Source organism: Austrofundulus limnaeus, unplaced genomic scaffold, assembly GCF_001266775.1.
Source record: "Austrofundulus limnaeus strain Quisiro unplaced genomic scaffold, Austrofundulus_limnaeus-1.0 Scaffold8, whole genome shotgun sequence".
In the NCBI taxonomy this organism is placed as follows: domain Eukaryota; kingdom Metazoa; phylum Chordata; class Actinopteri; order Cyprinodontiformes; family Rivulidae; genus Austrofundulus; species Austrofundulus limnaeus.
The window spans coordinates 5,428,374-5,447,739 of NW_013952410.1; the positions used below are offsets into that span (position 1 = coordinate 5,428,374).

Genomic DNA, 19,366 nt, shown 5'->3' on the forward strand with positions numbered 1-19,366 from the left:
GTGCACGAGCGACCAACTTCAGCGTTGGCTGCGATTTTGAAGCTGAAATCGCGTTCGGTGTGAACGCAGCATAACTGTTACCTTCAGTTGTTATGGAAATACTGTAGATATCAAAATAAATGTGACTTTGCATCATAATCTATCTCAGTGGTTCCCAAACTTTTCAGCTTTTGACCCACAAAATACCAGCAGCAGAGAACTGTGACCCCAGCTGTTGTTGGTTGAGAAACATTGTTTTCACGTCAAATAAACAGGAGCATAGTAACAAAATGTGTTACTCTCTCTTTGTCCATTTTAAGTCAACTTTACTCTTTTGAAACAACAAAGGCAAGAAATTGTTGTAATTTTTTGTGTAATTAATTCAGAAACTCTGAAACAATTTCGGCTAAAAGAATTGACAAAATCCTACACACTGTGCCTTTAAGAACCTCCTACTGTTTCAGACACTCCCACTTCAGCAGGTCTTCACAACAATGCTTCAGGAGAGTCTGTGGGGCGGGAGCTCGACTGCAGAATGAGCTCCAGGGTAGAGTTGGGCAAAATCATATCATGTGCAATTAATCATCAGAAAAATTTTAATCGATTGATGATTAATACGATTAACGCCACCTGTAAGACTGACTGGAGATTTCTTCAGTCAGTCCGCTCTGTGCTCCTCTCCACTTCAAATATAACAAACATTTTTTTTTAAATCTCTGTAATTTCATTATCATAACTCTGGTTTTACTTGGTCTAGCAGCACAATTAGAAATGGATATATAGCATGAAATCTGTGCTTTAGACACAATTTGGAGCAGAGAGAAATAATAAAGAGAGAGAGCAAATCTTTCCCACTAGAGTGATTTAAATTGGTCATGGGCCAGGACATGCAGGGGTCCAGGGACTCCAGGGGATTTATCATCATATTAATCATTATCAGCTAAATGCCAGAATTAATCGTGATTAATTTTTTAGCCAATATCGCCCAACCCTACTCCAGGGTGGAGCTTTGTACAAAAAGGCGGTGCTTTGTACTATCAAGTGTTTAGCAGCTCCACTGACTTACACTAACAGCAGTCATAATAAGATGAATACTATATATTTTAAAAGAGAATGCTTGGATAAATGTCTAATTTTACATGTCAGCCAGGGCTCCTTATAATGAAGGAGATTTTGAACAGAGCAGTGCCTTTAAATTATAGATGCTTTATATCACAAGTGCAGTGTTGGTGTCTGTGTTTATCATCTAAAGAAGCACTTTCTTGACCATGACTTCTGAACAATCAATCAACTTTATTTGTACCCACAGGTAAATTTGATTACAGGGAAATTGAGTCAGCTTCGTTCCAAGACAAACACATGACACACAGACATATGACATGGATATACAGTGGACACATGATTAAAAAGTGACCAGGTGCTCATAAAACTCTACTATATAAAAATCAAACATTAGAAACAAGATCAAATCAAATAAAACTATATAAAACAAAGAAGAATAAAAAGACTAGTTGATATTATGTTATACTATGTTAACTTGAGTTTAAAAAGCAATTGCAACAAGGACAAAGCTGATTTTAAAATCCTTAGTTTTACATTTTGGCACTAAGTATCTACATCCTAATGGAAGCAGCCTGAACAGAGGATGAGACGCATTTTTCAAAATGGAGCCAGACAATCTCTGGACCTGCCTGGAGTACAGGGATTCTGGATTTAATTGCATCTTTCCAGTCAGTTTACTGGACCACTTCACTATTTGGTTCAGGGAGTTTTTGTTTTTCAGAGAAAGATTACCAAACCAGGACAATAAGCAAAAGGWTGAAATCGATTCAATAAATAAACATGAGGTCAACTTAATATTAGTAGTTTGTAAAAACCGGTAATGCAAATGAACCAAAGCTAAATTAAAGTATACTTAAAGTAGCATTCCTTTTCTGAATGGATTACGCCTGTCGACTTTTATGTCAAAGTTTTACAGAACCATAGTGTGATCTGTTCAGACTCAGAATATGTAATGGGTCTGACTCTCAGACTAAAYCAAACAACAGCAAAGCTGTTTAATAGATGAGTGTTGCGTGTCTGAATGATTGTATTAAAGCCAAGTGTTGACATTATATTTCACTCACYGCACAAGTTCTCTCATTCACCCTCCATGCTCATTTTTATACCCTCTGTCGTTGTTCCCTGGAATAGTTTTTAAGTTTAAAAATCAAACACAAAGATGTTCAATAAGTTGTCAAATCAACAAACCTAACAAATGAGCTTAGAGATTTTCAATCATAATATTAAATTAACAAAGTAAGAAGAACCAATTGTCTTTCACAGCCTGGAAATGTAATGCAGCCYTTTATTTATTCTTTAAAGGTAAAAAAAACATGTTAGATTGTACAATTATGAGCTCAGATAGGACAAAAATGACCCCATAGTTTGAGTTTAATCAGCTTTTTAATCATTAGCTTTGTCGACAGATCTTAACATTGTGCTGCAGTTTTGTTGATGTGAATCCAGCTTGAAATGGTGAAAACAGTGACCAGTTGTTGCCCAGTGATCTGAACAATGTTGTTTTAAGCAGAGGTGTCATAATGGATTGGAACTGGTTGTGGCGTCTAGTCGACCAGTCAGTGAATAAGAAGCTAATCTGTGCTGATGTGAAAGCAGCATGATGGTAGTCTGTGTTTCCTCTCTAACGAGATTAATTGGCTAGTGGAGCGTAGGGGTCTTCATGGAGAAGACTTTTAGCTCATCTGCCTTCATCCATCCATCCATCCATCCATCCATCCATCCATCCATCCTGGCTGCGTTTGTTTCTTCTGGTTGAATAAAACCATAACAAGGGAGGTTTCTGTGAAAAAAAAGGTGTGAAGTATTTGGACTGCAGTGCAGCAAGTTGAAATCAGGGGTTGGTTGTTTTCTCTGGTTTCGACTCACTATAGTGTGCATTTAATCAATGAGCCAAGCAGGGGTGGGGTGGTGGGGGTGGAAATGGTTACAGTAAAATGGACAGGGGAGGGATCTGTTGGGTCTGTTCATGCCTCTTCTGTCAGGGAGCTGTTACTGGCTGGTGAATACAGAACTCTTACAGATGACACGTTAGATTTACGAATGCAAATCTGTCTCTAATTTACTCTGTGATTAAAAATCCTCTGCCTTCGTACAAAATGCACCATTCCAGGTTTGTGTTTTTCACTAGCTCACATTTGATTCAGATTGCTTTAGCTTTTTCTGATCTATAAACTCTTATTATGATGAAAGGTTTACTGTTTGCCAGTAAAGTTGTATCTAACTCTTGTACGACTGCAGGAATATCTGACTTTGTGTGAAAGCCATTAAATGATGTTGATGTGGAATCTTTCTTTGACCTTTTCCTGTTCTGAGTCATTCACAGGCACAACACATGGCCACTGAGGCAGATAATGTAGCAGGAAAAAAAACAAAAGATGACCACGGTTTCTGTGTACTTTGGATCGCTGCAAAGCGAGCTGGGTAGTTCGACATGGTTCTCACATGATTCAAGTCAAGTGGAGGGAATCAGTGACCTGTGAACTGTGGTGGAGGCAGGAGGCGGTGGGAAACGAACATGTCAAAGTCAGAGCGGTGCTTAGCATTGGATCAGAAGATTTTTCTAATGCAGCTTTTAACTTCTGACACGAAAGGAAACTGGAATTCCTTGAAGGAATATATTACACACCACCTTGAAGGACCAAGTTTTAAACAAAGATCTTTAGTGATTTGTTAGCACTCAGTCTGCTAGGGATGACTCTCAGCTGCTACCATCACAGACTTTTGCTCAGTATCTGTAAAAATAACAGTAGTAGTTGTTTTGTGTTTCATGAAATTAATTAACTGTAGTGGCCGTCTTGATTTAACCATCAACAATGTAAACACACACAAACAAACATATTATGTATATATAGATATAAATCCACAATTAGTAACGTTAGACTTTATTTGATAAGTTTATTTTAACTGCAAAATGAAGACTAAAATTACTGTAGGCTGTTTAGTTTTTATCATTTTTTCACTAAATTTTAAAAAATATGTTACATGGATGAAGCCATTTTATTTACACTCAAAGCATTCTGGGTAAATGATGATGTCATGGACTAGGTCATCAGTGCAAGGCTGYGAGTGAGCTTTATCCACCYTGAAGGTTAATCTTGGAYAACATCTTAAGATCAGCTCTTTTAAATGAAACCTGAGAGTGTTGACAGAGAGGAGAAGGTAGAAACAACTCAGCCTGCTGTTGTTGTTGATACCAGCCAAGATAGGACTCCTTATTCAGCTTGACAGCCTCCCTTACCCGGGGTGTCCACCAACGAGTTCGAGGATGGTCACCGCAAGAAGCATAGACAACATTGTGGCCCCATCTCAAGGCAGCTGCCTCAACAATTGAGATGTGGAACATGACTCACTCAGACTCAATGTCTCCTGTCTTGCCTGGGATGTGGTTGAAGTTCTCCTGGAGGTGCGAGTTGGAGATCTTTCTAACAGGTTCTTCTGCCAAGTGTTCCCAGGAAACCCTCACTACACATCCTCTCTTCACGCGAATGTACAAAACAAAGACTACAAGGCCAATCATTGATATATGACCTAGGGTGTTGTGGTGTCACCGTGCACGTAAACTCCCTTATGTTCAAATATGGTGTTTGTGATGGAAAATCCATGACTAGCACAGAAATCTAACAACATAACACCACTCAGATTCTGATCAAAGAGGCCATTTCTCCCAATCACGTTCTTCCAGGTCATACTGTCGTTACCCACATGGGCATTGAATACCACCAGCAGAATAAAGGAGTCTCCAAGCTTGAGCACCTACAAGCACCCTGGTAAGGACTCAAAGAAGACTGGATAATCCAAACAGTTAGAGCCCATTCCCCCACCTGAAGTTGCAGGGAAGCTACCCTCTCATCTACTGGGAAAAACTCAAACACAGGCACTAAGTCGGGCAGCCAAAAGCAGACCCACACAAGCTCGGCACCTCTCTCCATGGGCAACTCCAGAGAAGAATAATATTCAGCATCTCTTGAGGAGATCGGTTCCGGAGCCTATGATGTGCATAGAGGTGATCCCAACTATATCTAGTTGATACCTCTCTCTCAACCTCATTCACCAGTTCAGGCTCCTTCCCCACCAGAGTTGTCCTGTTCCATGTTCCAAGAGCCAGCTTTGGTTGGCCAGGATTGGTCTGCCTTTGCAACACGTTCTCACTCCCGACTCGTCACCATATTGACGATTTGTCAGGTACCGTCTGCGTCCAGTTTTGCCGTGTCGGGTAACCCCCTCATGTCAGTCATTGGCGCCCGTGGCTTTTCTGGGTTGCGCCACATAGGGGTCTTTGGGTTGGGGGTCTGTGGTTAATATGAGGGATCAGGATTATTAGTCAATTTTAGGTACTGAGATCGGCTATAGGTTGTATAGGGCTAATAGAAGTTAAATTTAGGGTCTGGGATGGTTACTTGTCGTGCATTTCCTACTCTTTTCAAAAATATGACAACGCGCTCCTCCTCCATCTCATCTCATGAATAACTGACATGAGGGGGGTACCTGACGCCTCCAAAACTGGACACAGACGGTACCTGACCAAGCGTCAATATGTGATAAGTTGGGAGTGAGAATGGGCGGGCATTTGGCATCATGCTCCCGACTTGTACAGCCCTGCTTTTAAGTGGTGGGCCCACAGGAAGTCAAACCCATATCTTTCATTTGGGCTGAGCCTGACCGGGCCCCGTGGTTAGAGACCTGTCCACCAGGTGCTCACAAACAAGTCCCTCTCCCAGGCCTGGATCCAGGGTGGGGTCTTAGTAACCCACGTCCGGGCAAGGGGCAGAGAGTTCCTTGATTGTTTTCAAAATGATAGCAAAGACAGTAATACAGTATACAGGGTGGGCCATTTTTATGGATACACCTAAATAAAATGGGAATGATGTATGATTTTAACTTCCTGTTTGTGGCACATTAGTATTTGGAAGGCGGGGAAACTTTTCAAGATGGGTGGTGACCATGGTGGCCATTTTGAAGTCGGCCATTTTGGATCCAACTTTAGTTTTTTAATTAATCATGCAGTTGATTGATTTATTGCTTTGTGACAGGCCTATTGATGTTGACTCTCAACTACCAAGCATTTTAGTTTAATGTCTGTAAAACTGACTGAGCTGTAGCCATCTTTAGGCCTGTCACGATAACAAATTTTGCTGGGCGATTAATTGTCTCAAAATTTATTGCGATAAACGATAATATTGCCTGGTGACCGTTTTACAACTAATAATTATAAAAGCGTAATGTGTAAGTGTAATAAATCAATAAAATTTCATTTTTAAAAGAATTTTTAACAAAGTGGACTCTCAGTCTCTAACAAAAAATGCACTTGAATAAAAATAAAATAAAACAAAGAACAACAAAATGTAAATTAAACACCATACACAACTAAGACGGTAAATAAACAATATTAAAGAGCAACATCTCTTTAGAGATGAAACAAACTACACAGCCTGGTTAGGACCCGCTGTTTCTTATGGGGACATAAGCCCAGTTCACATCCCATGTAAAGTGTAGGCTAGGTTTAGGGTCAAATGGTAATAGGAAATACTGGTAAATGAATGAAAGTCAATGCAAAGTCCCCATGAGGATAGAAGAACAAACGTGTCTGTGTGTGTGTGTGAGGAGGGGACAGTCAGTGAGGAGGGGACAGTCAGAGCGCTGCGGGAGGAAATCAGACAGTTCAGAGTTTTCCTCATGAGTTTCTGAGACAGCTACAGGCTTTTTGGGTGTTTAGTTAAAACACAGATCTCGCGTTTAAGTTTCCTGTTATTTTTGGAGCTACAGGTAAAGTCTTGACGAATTTGTCGCGGGTCTGGGGGAGTTTCAGCCCCCACCCCTTCTCCTCCTTCTCTCTCTCTCTCTCTCTCTCTCTCCCTCTCTCCCTCTCCCTCCCTCCGCAGCGAAATCCAGGCTTTAATGCCCCGACACTTCAGCAGCCGCGTTCTGCTTTGAAACGTTTCGTTTAGCAACGAGCTATCATGCTAAAGTGAGAGTTGACTCCTCCCACACTAAGAAAACAGGAGGGGAGGGGTCAGCGGAGCTCCTGTGTAGCGGAGCAGAGAGGGAGAGACACGAAGTAAACAAACAAGCAGGAAAATGAAACTTATCGGCCCCTTTTTTTTTACCGACCTCAAAAAAAGTTATCGTGCGATTAATTGATTTATTGACTATCGCGACAGGCCTAGCCATCTTTGCTTGTTAATGTTGATTTGCTGTGGTGACCATCTTAAATTGGACTGACTCCAAAAAGTTAATCAGTTTCAGATGTACATGTAATGATTACTTCTTTAGCATTTCATTGAAATTTGTTTGGTTCATGAATAATTTGCTAACAGTGAAGCTAACACATGCTCAGACACAATTACAAGCATTTCGTGGCAGCTTGTGATGACAGAGAGACTCAACCATGTCCTCCAAKTTCAAATGAACTGAGTTGTACTTTTGGAGCCCCCTCCCCCTCAGAGGACAGATTATTTGTAACTGTAAGTCTGAACTAAGAATGACTTCTTTCATATCTTGTCGTGTCACAGACCTCATGACCGCGTTATCAAGCAGGAAATATCTTGCCTCCAGTTTCCTGGAATGTAAAAAACTCACAGTCTAAATTGGGGAAGAAAAGAACATAATTTTCTGTTTTAGACTAAAGCTAGATCAGAAGATAACAGTTTTTTGTATTTTTCTGTTTTAGTAAAGTGAAAAGTGAAGACATGAATTAAGGAAATGAAGATTAGCGCAGCTCTTTGTGGTTATTCAAGTCAACATGTCCAGTTTTTGTTCCTGTCCTCTGATCTTGTGACTCGGTGTGAGGAAAAAGCAGTGAATGTGGCACCAGTGGGTTTCTTCCATGTGGCCTGCCATGACAAGTCGCTGAAACCCACCACCACTCTTTTTTTAAAGCACAAGTCTCATCTAGACTGTGTTGTGGAACAAACACAAGAGCTTCAGAGAATAAATGCAGGAAAGGCTTTCATTAGGGTTTAATCTGTTCAGGGATGTTTTCCTGAACRAATCCAGAACAAGATGACCTGCTGGCTGCCTGCAGCGCTCATGGTGAAATCCATCAGAGCCTTATTATTACAACTACCCAACAATGTGAAACCAGCCWGGGGGGTGGGGGAGGAGTCATTCCCTCTTCACTGAGGAAACTCGACGCAGCATCAAAGCTCCTCACAGGAACAAAAAATAAATAAAAAATTGCCACGGCTTTGCCATAAAATTAAAATTGTGTGTTTGTTTTACTGAGTTGTTTACGTTAAAGTTACAGCATATGTTTATGCTGCAGACAAGATAAAGTGCCCCCCACCCCCCACACACACCAACCCTCGTTTTTCTCGTTTCTCAGACCTGAACATTATCCTCGCTGCATGAATAATTGACTTTGCTGATATTGGATGCATTATCTCTCCAGGAACCCAAGGGACGTTTTATTATTACAGTGGGGAATGGGGGTCTGATTGCCACAGCAGAGGGAGGGGGAAGGGGTGGGCGCTGTGAAGAAGAGACACATAGGGGCTGACAGAGCAAAACACGCAGCACTCCAGGCTTGGTTATAGTCGTGCAAGCTCCAACATAGTTGAYGTTCATGTTATTGCTGTTCTTCCGTTACCGACAGATGGCAGTACGGTGCCAAACCAGTGGGAAAGTAGTACGAGAGCATGTAGAACAAGAAACGCTTGACGTCACACATAACAAAGTAACAATATTTACCTCTTTCTCCATATTATCTGTTTCTCTGTGCTTCACAAACTGAGAGAGCCACACTGGTTTGTTTCCTCCAGCCAGGATCAACACTTCTGCTGAACTTCTTGGCTTTCACAAACCGGTTGCAAATATTTTTCCATGTCTTCCGGCATATTAACTCATCTTTCTTTAAAGCCGTTGCTATTTCCTTCCATGAGTATTGTGCCATCTGGTTGTCTTTATGATCTCTCATGGAGGGATCATACAGATGCTGGTACATTCGGACATGTTCAGCGAGAGCACCTTCGCAACGAGTGGCGCGCAGCCTTTGCGGAGTTTCAAAATTTCGGAGGTGCAAGACCACACACCAGGACACAACGCGGGCCCAACACGCAGGGGCGGGGATGCCGCAATTGCATCTCTTTTGACGCAAGCCCCCTCGCACCCTGTGTGTTGCTTCAACTATAATGTGAGCTTCAGGCTGATGGACTCATCAGAACTGGGTTGCTTTTTACAGTTTGGGACCCCATTCTGCATCACCAGTGCACCAATATGAAAATTTCAGCCAAAATCTATATCCAATATAATTATTGCTGTTGTGGCCAATAATCAATATTACACAAACACACAATTTTTATATATATACATATACTCACAAACACACTTGGGTCTTTTTTCAATACCATAAATAAAAAATGACAAGAACTCTGACATGGCTCTACTTCAGTTATTCTTGGCTGTGCCGTGTCACTATCACTATCACTATCACGATCAAACAGATGCCACTCGACAAAGCATCTCTTCTCCCAAAACAGAGACACAAAGATAAAAAGTGGGAGATCAATATTGGATGTTAATATTGGCCCCGTTTTACRTATCGGACCAATACCGACGTTAATGCTGATATATCGTGCATCACCAGTGCTACAGCTAGCTGCTTCTGCCATTTGATAATTGTACAAATAATCATGTAATGTGAAGTTGTCAGCAATGTAAAGATCTCTCTGTGAATCGTTATGTAATGTTAGAAATTAGGAGTTTAAGAATAGCAATTTGTTTTGGTTTTAAATGTGTTCAGTTGTCAGCTGCTCATCAGTCTGCTCTGAATAAACTCTTTCAGATCTTTTCTTGCTGATTCTTCATCATCTTTTCAACAATTTAAAAAATGTGAACCATGACCTTATAGACTGGGATGAAACATCTTATTAAAACCAAACAAAACTTCARACTTGCTTCTCAGAATTTATGACGACTCACAAAGTCGACTCGGGACGAGGTTTTCACTTGAGACAGTCACACAATGATTTGATCTTTTTTAATACTTATTTTTAATTTTAATTTGACTGTTATTTCCAGCATTCAATGACAGGCAGCACGATGACTCAGTGGTTAGCCTCACAGCAAGACAGTCTTGGATTCAATCCCCAGTTCAGACCTGGGGTCTATCTGTGCAGAGTTTACATGTTCTCCTTGTGCTTTCATGGGTTTTCTCCGGGTGCTCCGGTTTCCCCATCAACATAAAAACATGTAAAATAGGTTGCCTTCAGGCCCAGGCCTCCCTTAAAAGAAATCTGAGACCTCAATGGGATTTGCCTGGTTAAATAATGGTAAATAAATAAATAAAAAATGAAAATCTATTAATGTATCTTTGTCCTATAATAAACCAGTTTAAGTTGTTTTCTAAACACAAAGAAGCAGTTCTAACACACTTGGTTTGTAAATATTGCTTTTTATAATTGTATAGTCTTCAGTGGTCTCTGTGTGAGTCAGGGTACCCTGGTCAAGTCCTTCACAGGGCTACAGTCTACCATAAATACTAATGTTCTCATGGCTTTGCCAGCAGTTGACACTGAGCTGTAGGAGACACAACATGTGAGTCCTTCACACGTTGTTGTTCGAAGGACAAATTCCTGTGATTTGACGCTGTGGGTGTGTGTTTCAGGAGAGATTTTCTAAATTTTATCTCCAAACCCTCTGCTCTTTGTGTTTCAGAGATACCCAGAAGAATAATGGATGAAACACCAAAGTAAATCCCTGTTAATCTTTACAAAGTGAATCATGGAAGGCAGTGAGGACACAAACGCAACACAAACACAGAACGGTGTGTGCGGTTCTGAGGAGGTGGGAGGTGAAGTCACCAGGAAGGTGGACGATAGAGGAAACCCAGCGAGTCCTGGCTCGTGTGATGGCAGCGGGACTGGACTGAACAAAGGTGGGGTATCTAACCACACAGACACTCCTGCACCGTCTCTGGTGAGTCCCACTGCCGAGCCTCCGGGAGGAGTGGCTCTCAAAGTGGCAACAACTGTCCTCCACCCAGTGTGTCTGGGAGAGAGTCCCCTGATGCTGCCGATCCACCTCCAGATGGCCGGAGCAGCCGGGCCTCAGCTCAGCCAATTAGGGGCGGCGCCGTACTTGATAACGAGCCAAAGCCCCGTTTCACTTCCCCTGGTTTTAGACCAGCAGCTCATCCAGCACATGAGTCCCTCCGTCATCCCCCAGACCACCACCTGCACGCAGCTGCCCCTCCAGAACAACACCCTGTGTCAGAACCCTTTGTCGTTTGCCCTACCTCCAGCTGTTGACCCGAAGACTGCAGGACAGGCGCAGGAAGCCAACCTGCTGTCGCTGCTGCAGAATCCAGCATTCRCTGCCATCTTACAGGATCTTTTCCCTCCACAGGCCGGTTCTTCAACCTGTCAGTCCCCGGGCTCTGCCTTCTTCCCTCATCCTCCCTACACCTCCCCTCTGGCTCCTCTGGTCCCTCCTGCTACGCTGCTGGTCCCCTACCCTGTCATCATCCCGCTGCCAGTGCCTCTGCCCGTCCCCCTCCCCGTCCCCGTCCCAGTCCCTCAGACAGAGGACTCTAAGGGCAACGTGCCAAAACCAATTTGCACTGTGAGTAAAAGCACCCAGACGTCACTGAAAGATGCTACCTCTCCCTCATTGTCCTCAAGGAAATGCCAGCCGTCCTTGCAGCCACAAAATGTGTCCCCATCCCTGACGTCTCCAGAGGAGGCACAAGTTCTKGACCTTTCTGTCAAAGCGTGTCCGATAGAACTGAAACAGGAGTACCCCAGTCCGCAGCAGGACAGTGTACTGGACTTGTCGGTGCCCAGTGTGAGGAAACCGGTGGCCTCAGAGTCAGGTCAGGAGTCGGGCAGCGCTGCATTGTCTCTGGGTGTGGAGTGCAGTCAGAGTTTAGATTCCAAACTCCTGGGCAGCCTGACTTCACTGGAGTTCAGCCGGCAGCACAAGTGGCTGGTGGACACCAGCGTGTCGGGCTCCGGCTCTCTGGGTCAGCAGAGCGGAGGCGGAAACCTCGAGATTGTCAGCACCTCTCAGACGGCCAAGGTCATCGTCTCCGTGAAGGACGCCATCCCTGCCATCCTCTGCGGGAAGATCAAGGGCCTCTCGGGGGTSTCCACCAAGAACTTCTCAATCAAGCGGGATGGCAGCCAGGGCGCCTCTCTGCAGCAGCTCTACAGGATGCCGTCGGTGTCTCGGGGGCAGCAGGACCCCAACAACAATCATAAAAAGGTGTCTAAAAACAGAGCAATCAAACTGAAGAAGGTCAGCTCTCAAGAGATCCACCTTCTGCCCATCAAGAAGCAAAGACTCGCCGCGCTGCTCCCCAGGAAGTAAGAGCACTCACCCAAGGGGGGGCCGGGGAGGGGCGTCAATGGCTAGACGTCTCCCCAGACTGTGTAACATAAAACATGTGGTGACATTCTATAATGGAACATCGATGTGTCCAATCAGAGCAAAGTTTGGCTCATGAAGGTGTGTGACACATTTCATTGGGTTTCAACCAACAGCTGTTTGGTAACGTTACAACCCCGAAGTGTTCGAATGTGTCAGGCAGCTCATCTGTTCGTCTGTGTTGTCTCAATAAATCAGAGATGTTCATTTTATAACATGTTATAAAAAGTCAAACATTCCTATGCTTGACTTTTTACGTCCAACAAAGACACATGGTTCCATTCTGCTGTTTGGCTCTGCAGTTTTATTTTCACATGCACACCTTTTTTTCCCCTCGTCATTTAAGCGCACTGACAACCTAAAAGTCCTGTGCACAGGGCTGACGTGACCAAGACTGTTTAAACTTGTCACTGGAAATTCCCAAAGTCATCAGTGGGTTAGCGAAGCGAATCGTCCTCTCCTGATTGGTTGGCGGTTTAGCCTGACAGACTAAAGACCGGAGCCAGTTTCATCAAACCAATGTTGGCAGCTCTTAGCTGAAAAAAAGCAAAGGGCCTTTTAATTGTTTTCAGATTGAAACTGAGCTCTCCATGAGGCTTTTTAAATACAAGAAAAGCATTCCTTAAAAAAAAAGCTACTTTTGTTGCTGGTTGATGAAATATCTCAAGATCCTAAAACCCTCCTTACTGTGTTCATTATGAGTGAGAAAATAATTGTTTGTTTTGTACGTGATGTTAGTCCTCTTTTATCCGTCATGCTGTGATCAGGATCTGAGTGCACGTTTTKATAGTTGTAGCTAAAAAAATGAAAAAAAAAAAAATACAGTGAAGCTATTCTGCTAAAACATCATTGCCCCTTCTTTTTGTTGCTGCAGCAGTTCTGCAAACCTGGCCAAGAACTAACAGCAGCCATGTGCAGATATGAGAAATACCTTCTTTCTTTAAAAAAAAAAAAAAAAGGCAATTTATTTTATTTATGTCCCTGAACATCTGCCTGCATTCCTGTCAGGAGAGAGCTCTGGGTTTTAGCTGGTTGAACTGATCACTTTTCTTGGATTGATTTTCTTTAATTTAATATATGTGCACTTTGTAAAATTATTTATGCAGTGTGTTAACCTGGATGGTCCGTTTTAAAGGTCTCAAAAGGATTTGGCAGTCTTTCTGTTTTGATGCCTTACAAGCTGGAATTTAAAAAGAATTTGACGTTTGAATTTATGCAACATAAATACCACTCTGAAGATACTAAAAGTATTTTTTTTGGGGGGGGGGGGGGCATAAGATAAGACAAAAAACTTAAGCTTGCATAACTATTCACATCAAGCCTCTTCAGGTTCAGCTCATAAACTTGGCACATCAGACCTGAGGATTCTTCTGCTTCAGTTCACGATGGGTGGGCAGCCATCTGTAAATCAAACTGGAGAGGGGCTTTGACTGAACTATTTCAGAATATTTAACTGTTTCACTTATTTTAATCTGAATAGAAATCAGTTTAAACTGCAGGTTGTAAGGCAACAACACAGAGAGGGGTGAAAACTTGTACGATTGTGTGATGTGTGTGTGTGTGTKTTATMTTGAACTCTAATTTGAAGGTCCAAATCTGCATGTGTGCCTGTTTCTGATTGCTTAGACTGAAATAAAACTGAATAGATTTGGTTTTTAATTATTTATACATGGCATTTATAATAAAAATAAATCCTTTGGTCTTTGATTTAACTTCATTATTTTCACACGACTATATGAAACAAAATATGTGAGCCATCACATCGACACAAAACTACAAGTGGTATATGGAGATAGTGTTTTGATTGAAACWTTTGCAAAAATTGCATTGTCAAAACACAATGAATTAATGCCTTGCCAATGTGTAATTTGAATGAAATGTGTGAAATATAATCATAAAACAAAATTTTGAAGCACTTTGAGCAGTAGCAACAAAAAACCTGATTTTGAGGAAAAATACCTTAAATTTTTGATTTTCCCTGTGAAATAGCAATGTTTTGTTTCTTTTCAGCTGGGAAATCTCAATATTCAATTATAATTTGAGGTTTCCTCTTTATAAGGACATCAAAAATTCCTCATTAAAATGACATAAAATGAGGATTCAGACCAAATATTAATGTATTATTGTAACCAACAAGACAAATTAAGTCATATCTCCGGATCTGCTTAAGATATCAGAATGATCCAGGTATCAAAATGTAGCTTTTAAAGCCAAGAATCTGAAAATGTATCATCATTTTTGATCAAATTTGATTTAATCCTCATTTTGATATGATGGGTCACATTTAAAGATGATGTTTCCCACCATGGCACCATACCTCTGCAGCTGAGCTTGCCTGGATCCACATGTATTAATACAGTATTTGGGGCAACATTTTTCTCTAAAGCCCTGTGCTGAAGATCTCATTTCATAATCCAGTATGTTTTGCCATGAGATGAACACAAACTGAACATATTGGATCAATCGTTGAGTCTCTGCCGTTTGCCAAATTTGTCCAAAGGCAAAATAACTTCCTGTAAGCAGTCAGGGTAATTTTGTGTTCTTGTTTGTGATATTTTATAGAAAAAGAAAAAAAAATACACATCATCATAAACAGCCTTTATCTGGTGTGACATAATGGACAAGCATTATTTTTGCAAAACATAATTTTCAAGTAGTTTTAAAAGAAGATGCAAGAGAGAAATAAACAGCACTTCCATTCTGTGTTGAATATACTGGTAATATGGCACAAGTTTTTAAAAAGTGTAGGGAGTGAGAGTGAGGGGACCGGAGAGGTTCTCTAAGTAATTAGAAACATTATGCTACAAAAACATCTRACAAAGACCACAAAGACCTGAGAAATGTCCAAAGGTAAAGCAAGGCAGGGTCTACTACTGAAAGTAAGACAACTAAAATCACTACATCGGGTATTTAATAGACAGGAAACCACCATTAAATATTCACCCTTTTAGCTTCACATTTCTATCTTATGTATATGATTTCCTTAAAATATCAAGTTTCTACAAAATGTACATTCTGCTGCTGATATTTATGGTTAAACCCATAAAACTGTACACATCTGTATTTGTTGCTAACAGTATTCATAATGGTCAATAGTGACAACACTGAGGCCTCAGGCAAAACAACTTGCATAAAAAAAAGATCAAAACTCGTGAAAAGAAGCCCTTAGAAATGTCTTCTCTGCAGTCCTAAAATATTCTATTCAATGAAATTGATAAAACCGATACTTTCTGTGAGTCAAGACAGTTCAAACTGCATGGAGAAAAAAAAAACAAAAACAGTAGGAGGCAACTTTGGACCTGCTAAGACACAATAATTTATAAAGACTCACAGCAAGTAGTGATTCTGCAGGACACTCGTGGAAAACGTAACGTTCAGTAAAAAAAAACAAAGCAGGATACATGACTCCTGGGAATGACACAGCAAAGCTAACAGGTTTGTGGAACAACACTCACGTTAGCATCCTTCAGGCAGACAAACAGAGAGGAAGAACGTTTGATGTGGGGGTTTTTTTCTTCTCACTATACTTACCCTTCTTTATTAAGTAAAAATGCAATAATATTAAAAACATTATATAAGAAACATTCTCCATCTTTGGGGGATCCAAAACCAGGATCTAAACATTTCATCTTCATAGAAAAACAAAGAAAAGCGTCTTTGTGTGCACGTGTTATGCAATGTAAACACTGCAGGGATTAATCTGCTTTGGGGGGGTTTAAAGTCTGCTGTCTGATTACACTTGAACAGCTTTTAGTTCACTAATGGGAGGGGGAGGGGGGGTGAGGTAATGTGTCAGCGATGCACGGCACACTTTCTGAGAGTTGGGATGAAGTCGTAACATTTTATCTGTCCCTTCAGGAGGAGTTCAGGGTAACGTGTGGCCCCTGCGTGGCCCCTGAGTCAGGATTGTTTTGAAACCTGCTGCTTGCAGGGTCCGGGCTGCCCCTGACCCGTTACGGTTTGCCCTGTTTCAGCCGCTCTATGTGGTGGCACAACTTCAGAGCAGGCCCCAGTTTCAGACCCATGTACTTCATGATCATGTCGCTCCGGAGAAGCATCAAAGCTTTTCCATCGATCTCCTGTGGAAACAGAGAGGCAGAGTCATTATGTCAGGAAAAATCTGTTTTCAAATATCACTGAATTAAATACAAACTACAACCCCTGGCAAAAAGTATGGAATCACCAGTCTTGGATGAGCACTCATTCAGATATTTAATTCTGTAAAACAAACTCAGATCAAAAACATGATACAATAATAAGGTCATTCCAAAGTGCAACTCGTTGGCTTTCAGGAACACTCAAAAAATGAAGAGAAAACTGTGGAAGTCAGTGAATGTTACTTTTATTGACCAAGCACAGGGAAAAAATATGGAATCACTCAGTTCTGAGGAACAAAGTATGGAGTCATGAAAAACAGATAAACAAAAGACCATTCAAAATACATCACTAGTATTTAGTTGCACCACCTTTGGCTTTTACAGTAGGCTTGCAGTTTCTGAGGCATGGACTTGATGAGTGACAAACAGTATTCTTCATCAATTTGGTGCCAACTCTCTTTGATAGCAGGTGCCAGATCAGCTTTGCTGGTCAGAGCCTTCTTGTGGACCATTTTTTTCAATTTCCGCCACAGGTTTTCAATTGGGTTGAGATCTGGACTATTTGCAGGCCATGACATCGACTGAATGTTTCTTTCTCCAAGGAATGCCTTCACTGTTTTTGCCCTATGGCATGATGCATTGTTATCTTGGAAAATTATTTCATCACCTCCAAACATCTGTTCAATTGAAGGGATGAGAAAACTGTCCAACATGTCGATGTAAACTTGTGGATTAATAGAAGAATGAACCACAGTCATCTCCCCAGTGCCTTTACCTGACATGCAGCCACATATCATCAAGGACTGTGGAAATGTGGTTGTTTTCTTCAGGCAGTCCTCTTCATAAATCTCACTGAAACGGCACCAAACAAAAGTTCCAGCATCATCACCTTGTCCARTGCAGATTCTTGACTCATCACTGAAGATAACTTTCATCCAGTCATCCACAGTCCATGATTGCCTCTCCTTAGCCCAGTGCTCTTATTCTTTTTTGTTTAGGTGTCAATGATGGTTTTCTTTTAGCTTTCCAGTATTGAAATCCCATTTCCTTTAGGCAGTTTCTTACAGTTCGGTCACATACATTGGCTCCAGCTTCCTCCCATTTATGCTTCATCTGTTTAGTTGTACTTTTTCGGTTTTCAAGACAAATRGCCTTAAATTGCTTCTCTTGACGCTTTGATGTCTTTCTTGGTCTACCAGTAYGCTTGGCTTTAACAACCATTCCATGCTGTTTGTATTTGGTCCATATCTTGGATACAGCTGACTGTGAACARCCCACATCTTTAGCAACCATGCGTGGAGTTACCTTCTTCAAGAAGTTTCACAATCCTCTCTTTTGTTTCAAGAGACATTTCTCTTGTTGGAGCCATGGTTCTTGCCACTCCACTTCATCCAGCAGCCCTCAAAGGTGTCATGACTGCAGGTGTTTTTAACTGAAGAGAGATCAGATCTAATCTGATAATCTAATCTGACAGCAGATCTAATCTGAGGCCGGTGTCCATTTAGGGAAAGGAAATTGACTGGGTGTGTCCTTATTTTCTATCTCCAATTTGAGTGATTCCATATTTTTTCCCCCTGTGCTTTGTCAATAAAAGTAACATTCACTGACTTCCACAACATTTTCTCTTCATTTCTTTGAGTGTTCCTGAAAGCCAACAAGTTGCACTTTGGAATGACATGGAAAGAAAAATTGTAAAATATTGTATTACTTGCTGCAATTAGATGAAACTCATTTTCGTCATCTTATTCCTAAATAAAAATTTGAATAAAACAATATGCACATAATAAACCGTTGATGGAAACATGGCTAATGACAGGCGATCAGGTGATGTAAATCTGGAGCTGAGAACAGGAAGAGGAGCTAATGACAGATAAATTAATGCAGAGTATTCTTGGTGAATCTGGACCTCTGTAGGACATGGAAAACAAACATTTTTCCAAACCTCTTATCTGTCATTTGTTGGGCAACTTACATGTTTTCTGAAAAGTTCTGCRTGAGGTGCTAACGCTGTGGGGTCTGCATCCCTGACAAACTGCATGACCTCTTCAATGGACCAGGAGGAAGGGTTTTTGCTGGGCAGGTGTGAACTCTCTCGATCCGAGGCTGCAGACTCAGGACCTGTAGTGGAGCTGGCTGCTGCCAAAGCAGACAGATCCTTAACTCAAGCTTTGCTGCAGGAGGAAGTTTTTTCAACACGACCTGAAGGAGAAGCTTGGTGTACCTTCGACCCGCCTGTGAGACTGCATGGAGCTCAGCTCTGCAGGGTTGGAGGAGTGGCGGCGCATCGGCGTGCYGCTCCCGAGCTGGTAGAGGCCTCTGGCCTGGGAGTGGAACTCTGAGATGCTCCSAACAGTCTGTGGGCGAGGGGTCATGGAGTTGGAAGCAGAGTCCATGTAGCGCTGCTCCTTCATCAGGCCGTTCTCTTCATGTGGCAGAGTCTCTGCTGGAGGGAGGAGAACATGGCGTATTAGGAAGTCATTCTTTAAAATCTAGCTTTAAGACAAATCAGCACACAGGTCCTGGATRACTGTGGTTTTTGATGAGTGCTGGAGACAAACAGTTTGTGATCCTCAATGAGCTGCAGACATTCTCCACTGTCAGCTGCAGATTTAAACCCTGTAGCCTGCCTCCTCCTTCATGGAAGTGGGAACGTTTGTGGTACAGATCCAGCAGAAAACAGTCTGATGAGGCTCCTCACAGGGATGTGTGCAGATGACGGAACATTTAGAGATGTGAACGCTGGCTGAGCTCAACATTTATTTACCACTCTTCAGACATGAATTAAATAAATTTCCCCTAGGATTTTTTTAACCATGGTGGTGGCCTGTCTTATTTATTTATTTATTTATTTATTGTCTGGGGGGGGG

At 41.8% G+C, this 19,366-nt stretch overlaps 2 protein-coding genes across 2 annotated transcripts in view; one reads left to right on the forward strand and one right to left on the reverse strand.

The window, feature by feature from the left end:
• Positions 1 to 14,103, forward strand: part of rai2 (retinoic acid induced 2) — a 16,819-nt gene extending 2,716 nt beyond the window's left edge. The window contains exon 2 of the mRNA XM_014000982.1: positions 10,693 to 14,103. Within this exon, the coding sequence (XP_013856436.1) occupies positions 10,759 to 12,345 (1,587 nt within the window). The 5' untranslated portion in view covers positions 10,693 to 10,758 and the 3' untranslated portion in view covers positions 12,346 to 14,103. The remainder of the gene's footprint in view (positions 1 to 10,692) is intronic.
• An 880-nt stretch (positions 14,104 to 14,983) lies between these two features.
• LOC106512346 (Scm polycomb group protein like 2) overlaps positions 14,984 to 19,366 on the reverse strand; it is a gene marked incomplete in the record, with an annotated part of 21,616 nt that continues 17,233 nt past the window's right edge. Inside the window, 3 exon segments of the mRNA XM_014000986.1 lie at positions 14,984 to 16,481; positions 18,472 to 18,635; positions 18,721 to 18,942. Of these exon segments, the coding sequence (XP_013856440.1) occupies positions 16,356 to 16,481; positions 18,472 to 18,635; positions 18,721 to 18,942 (512 nt within the window).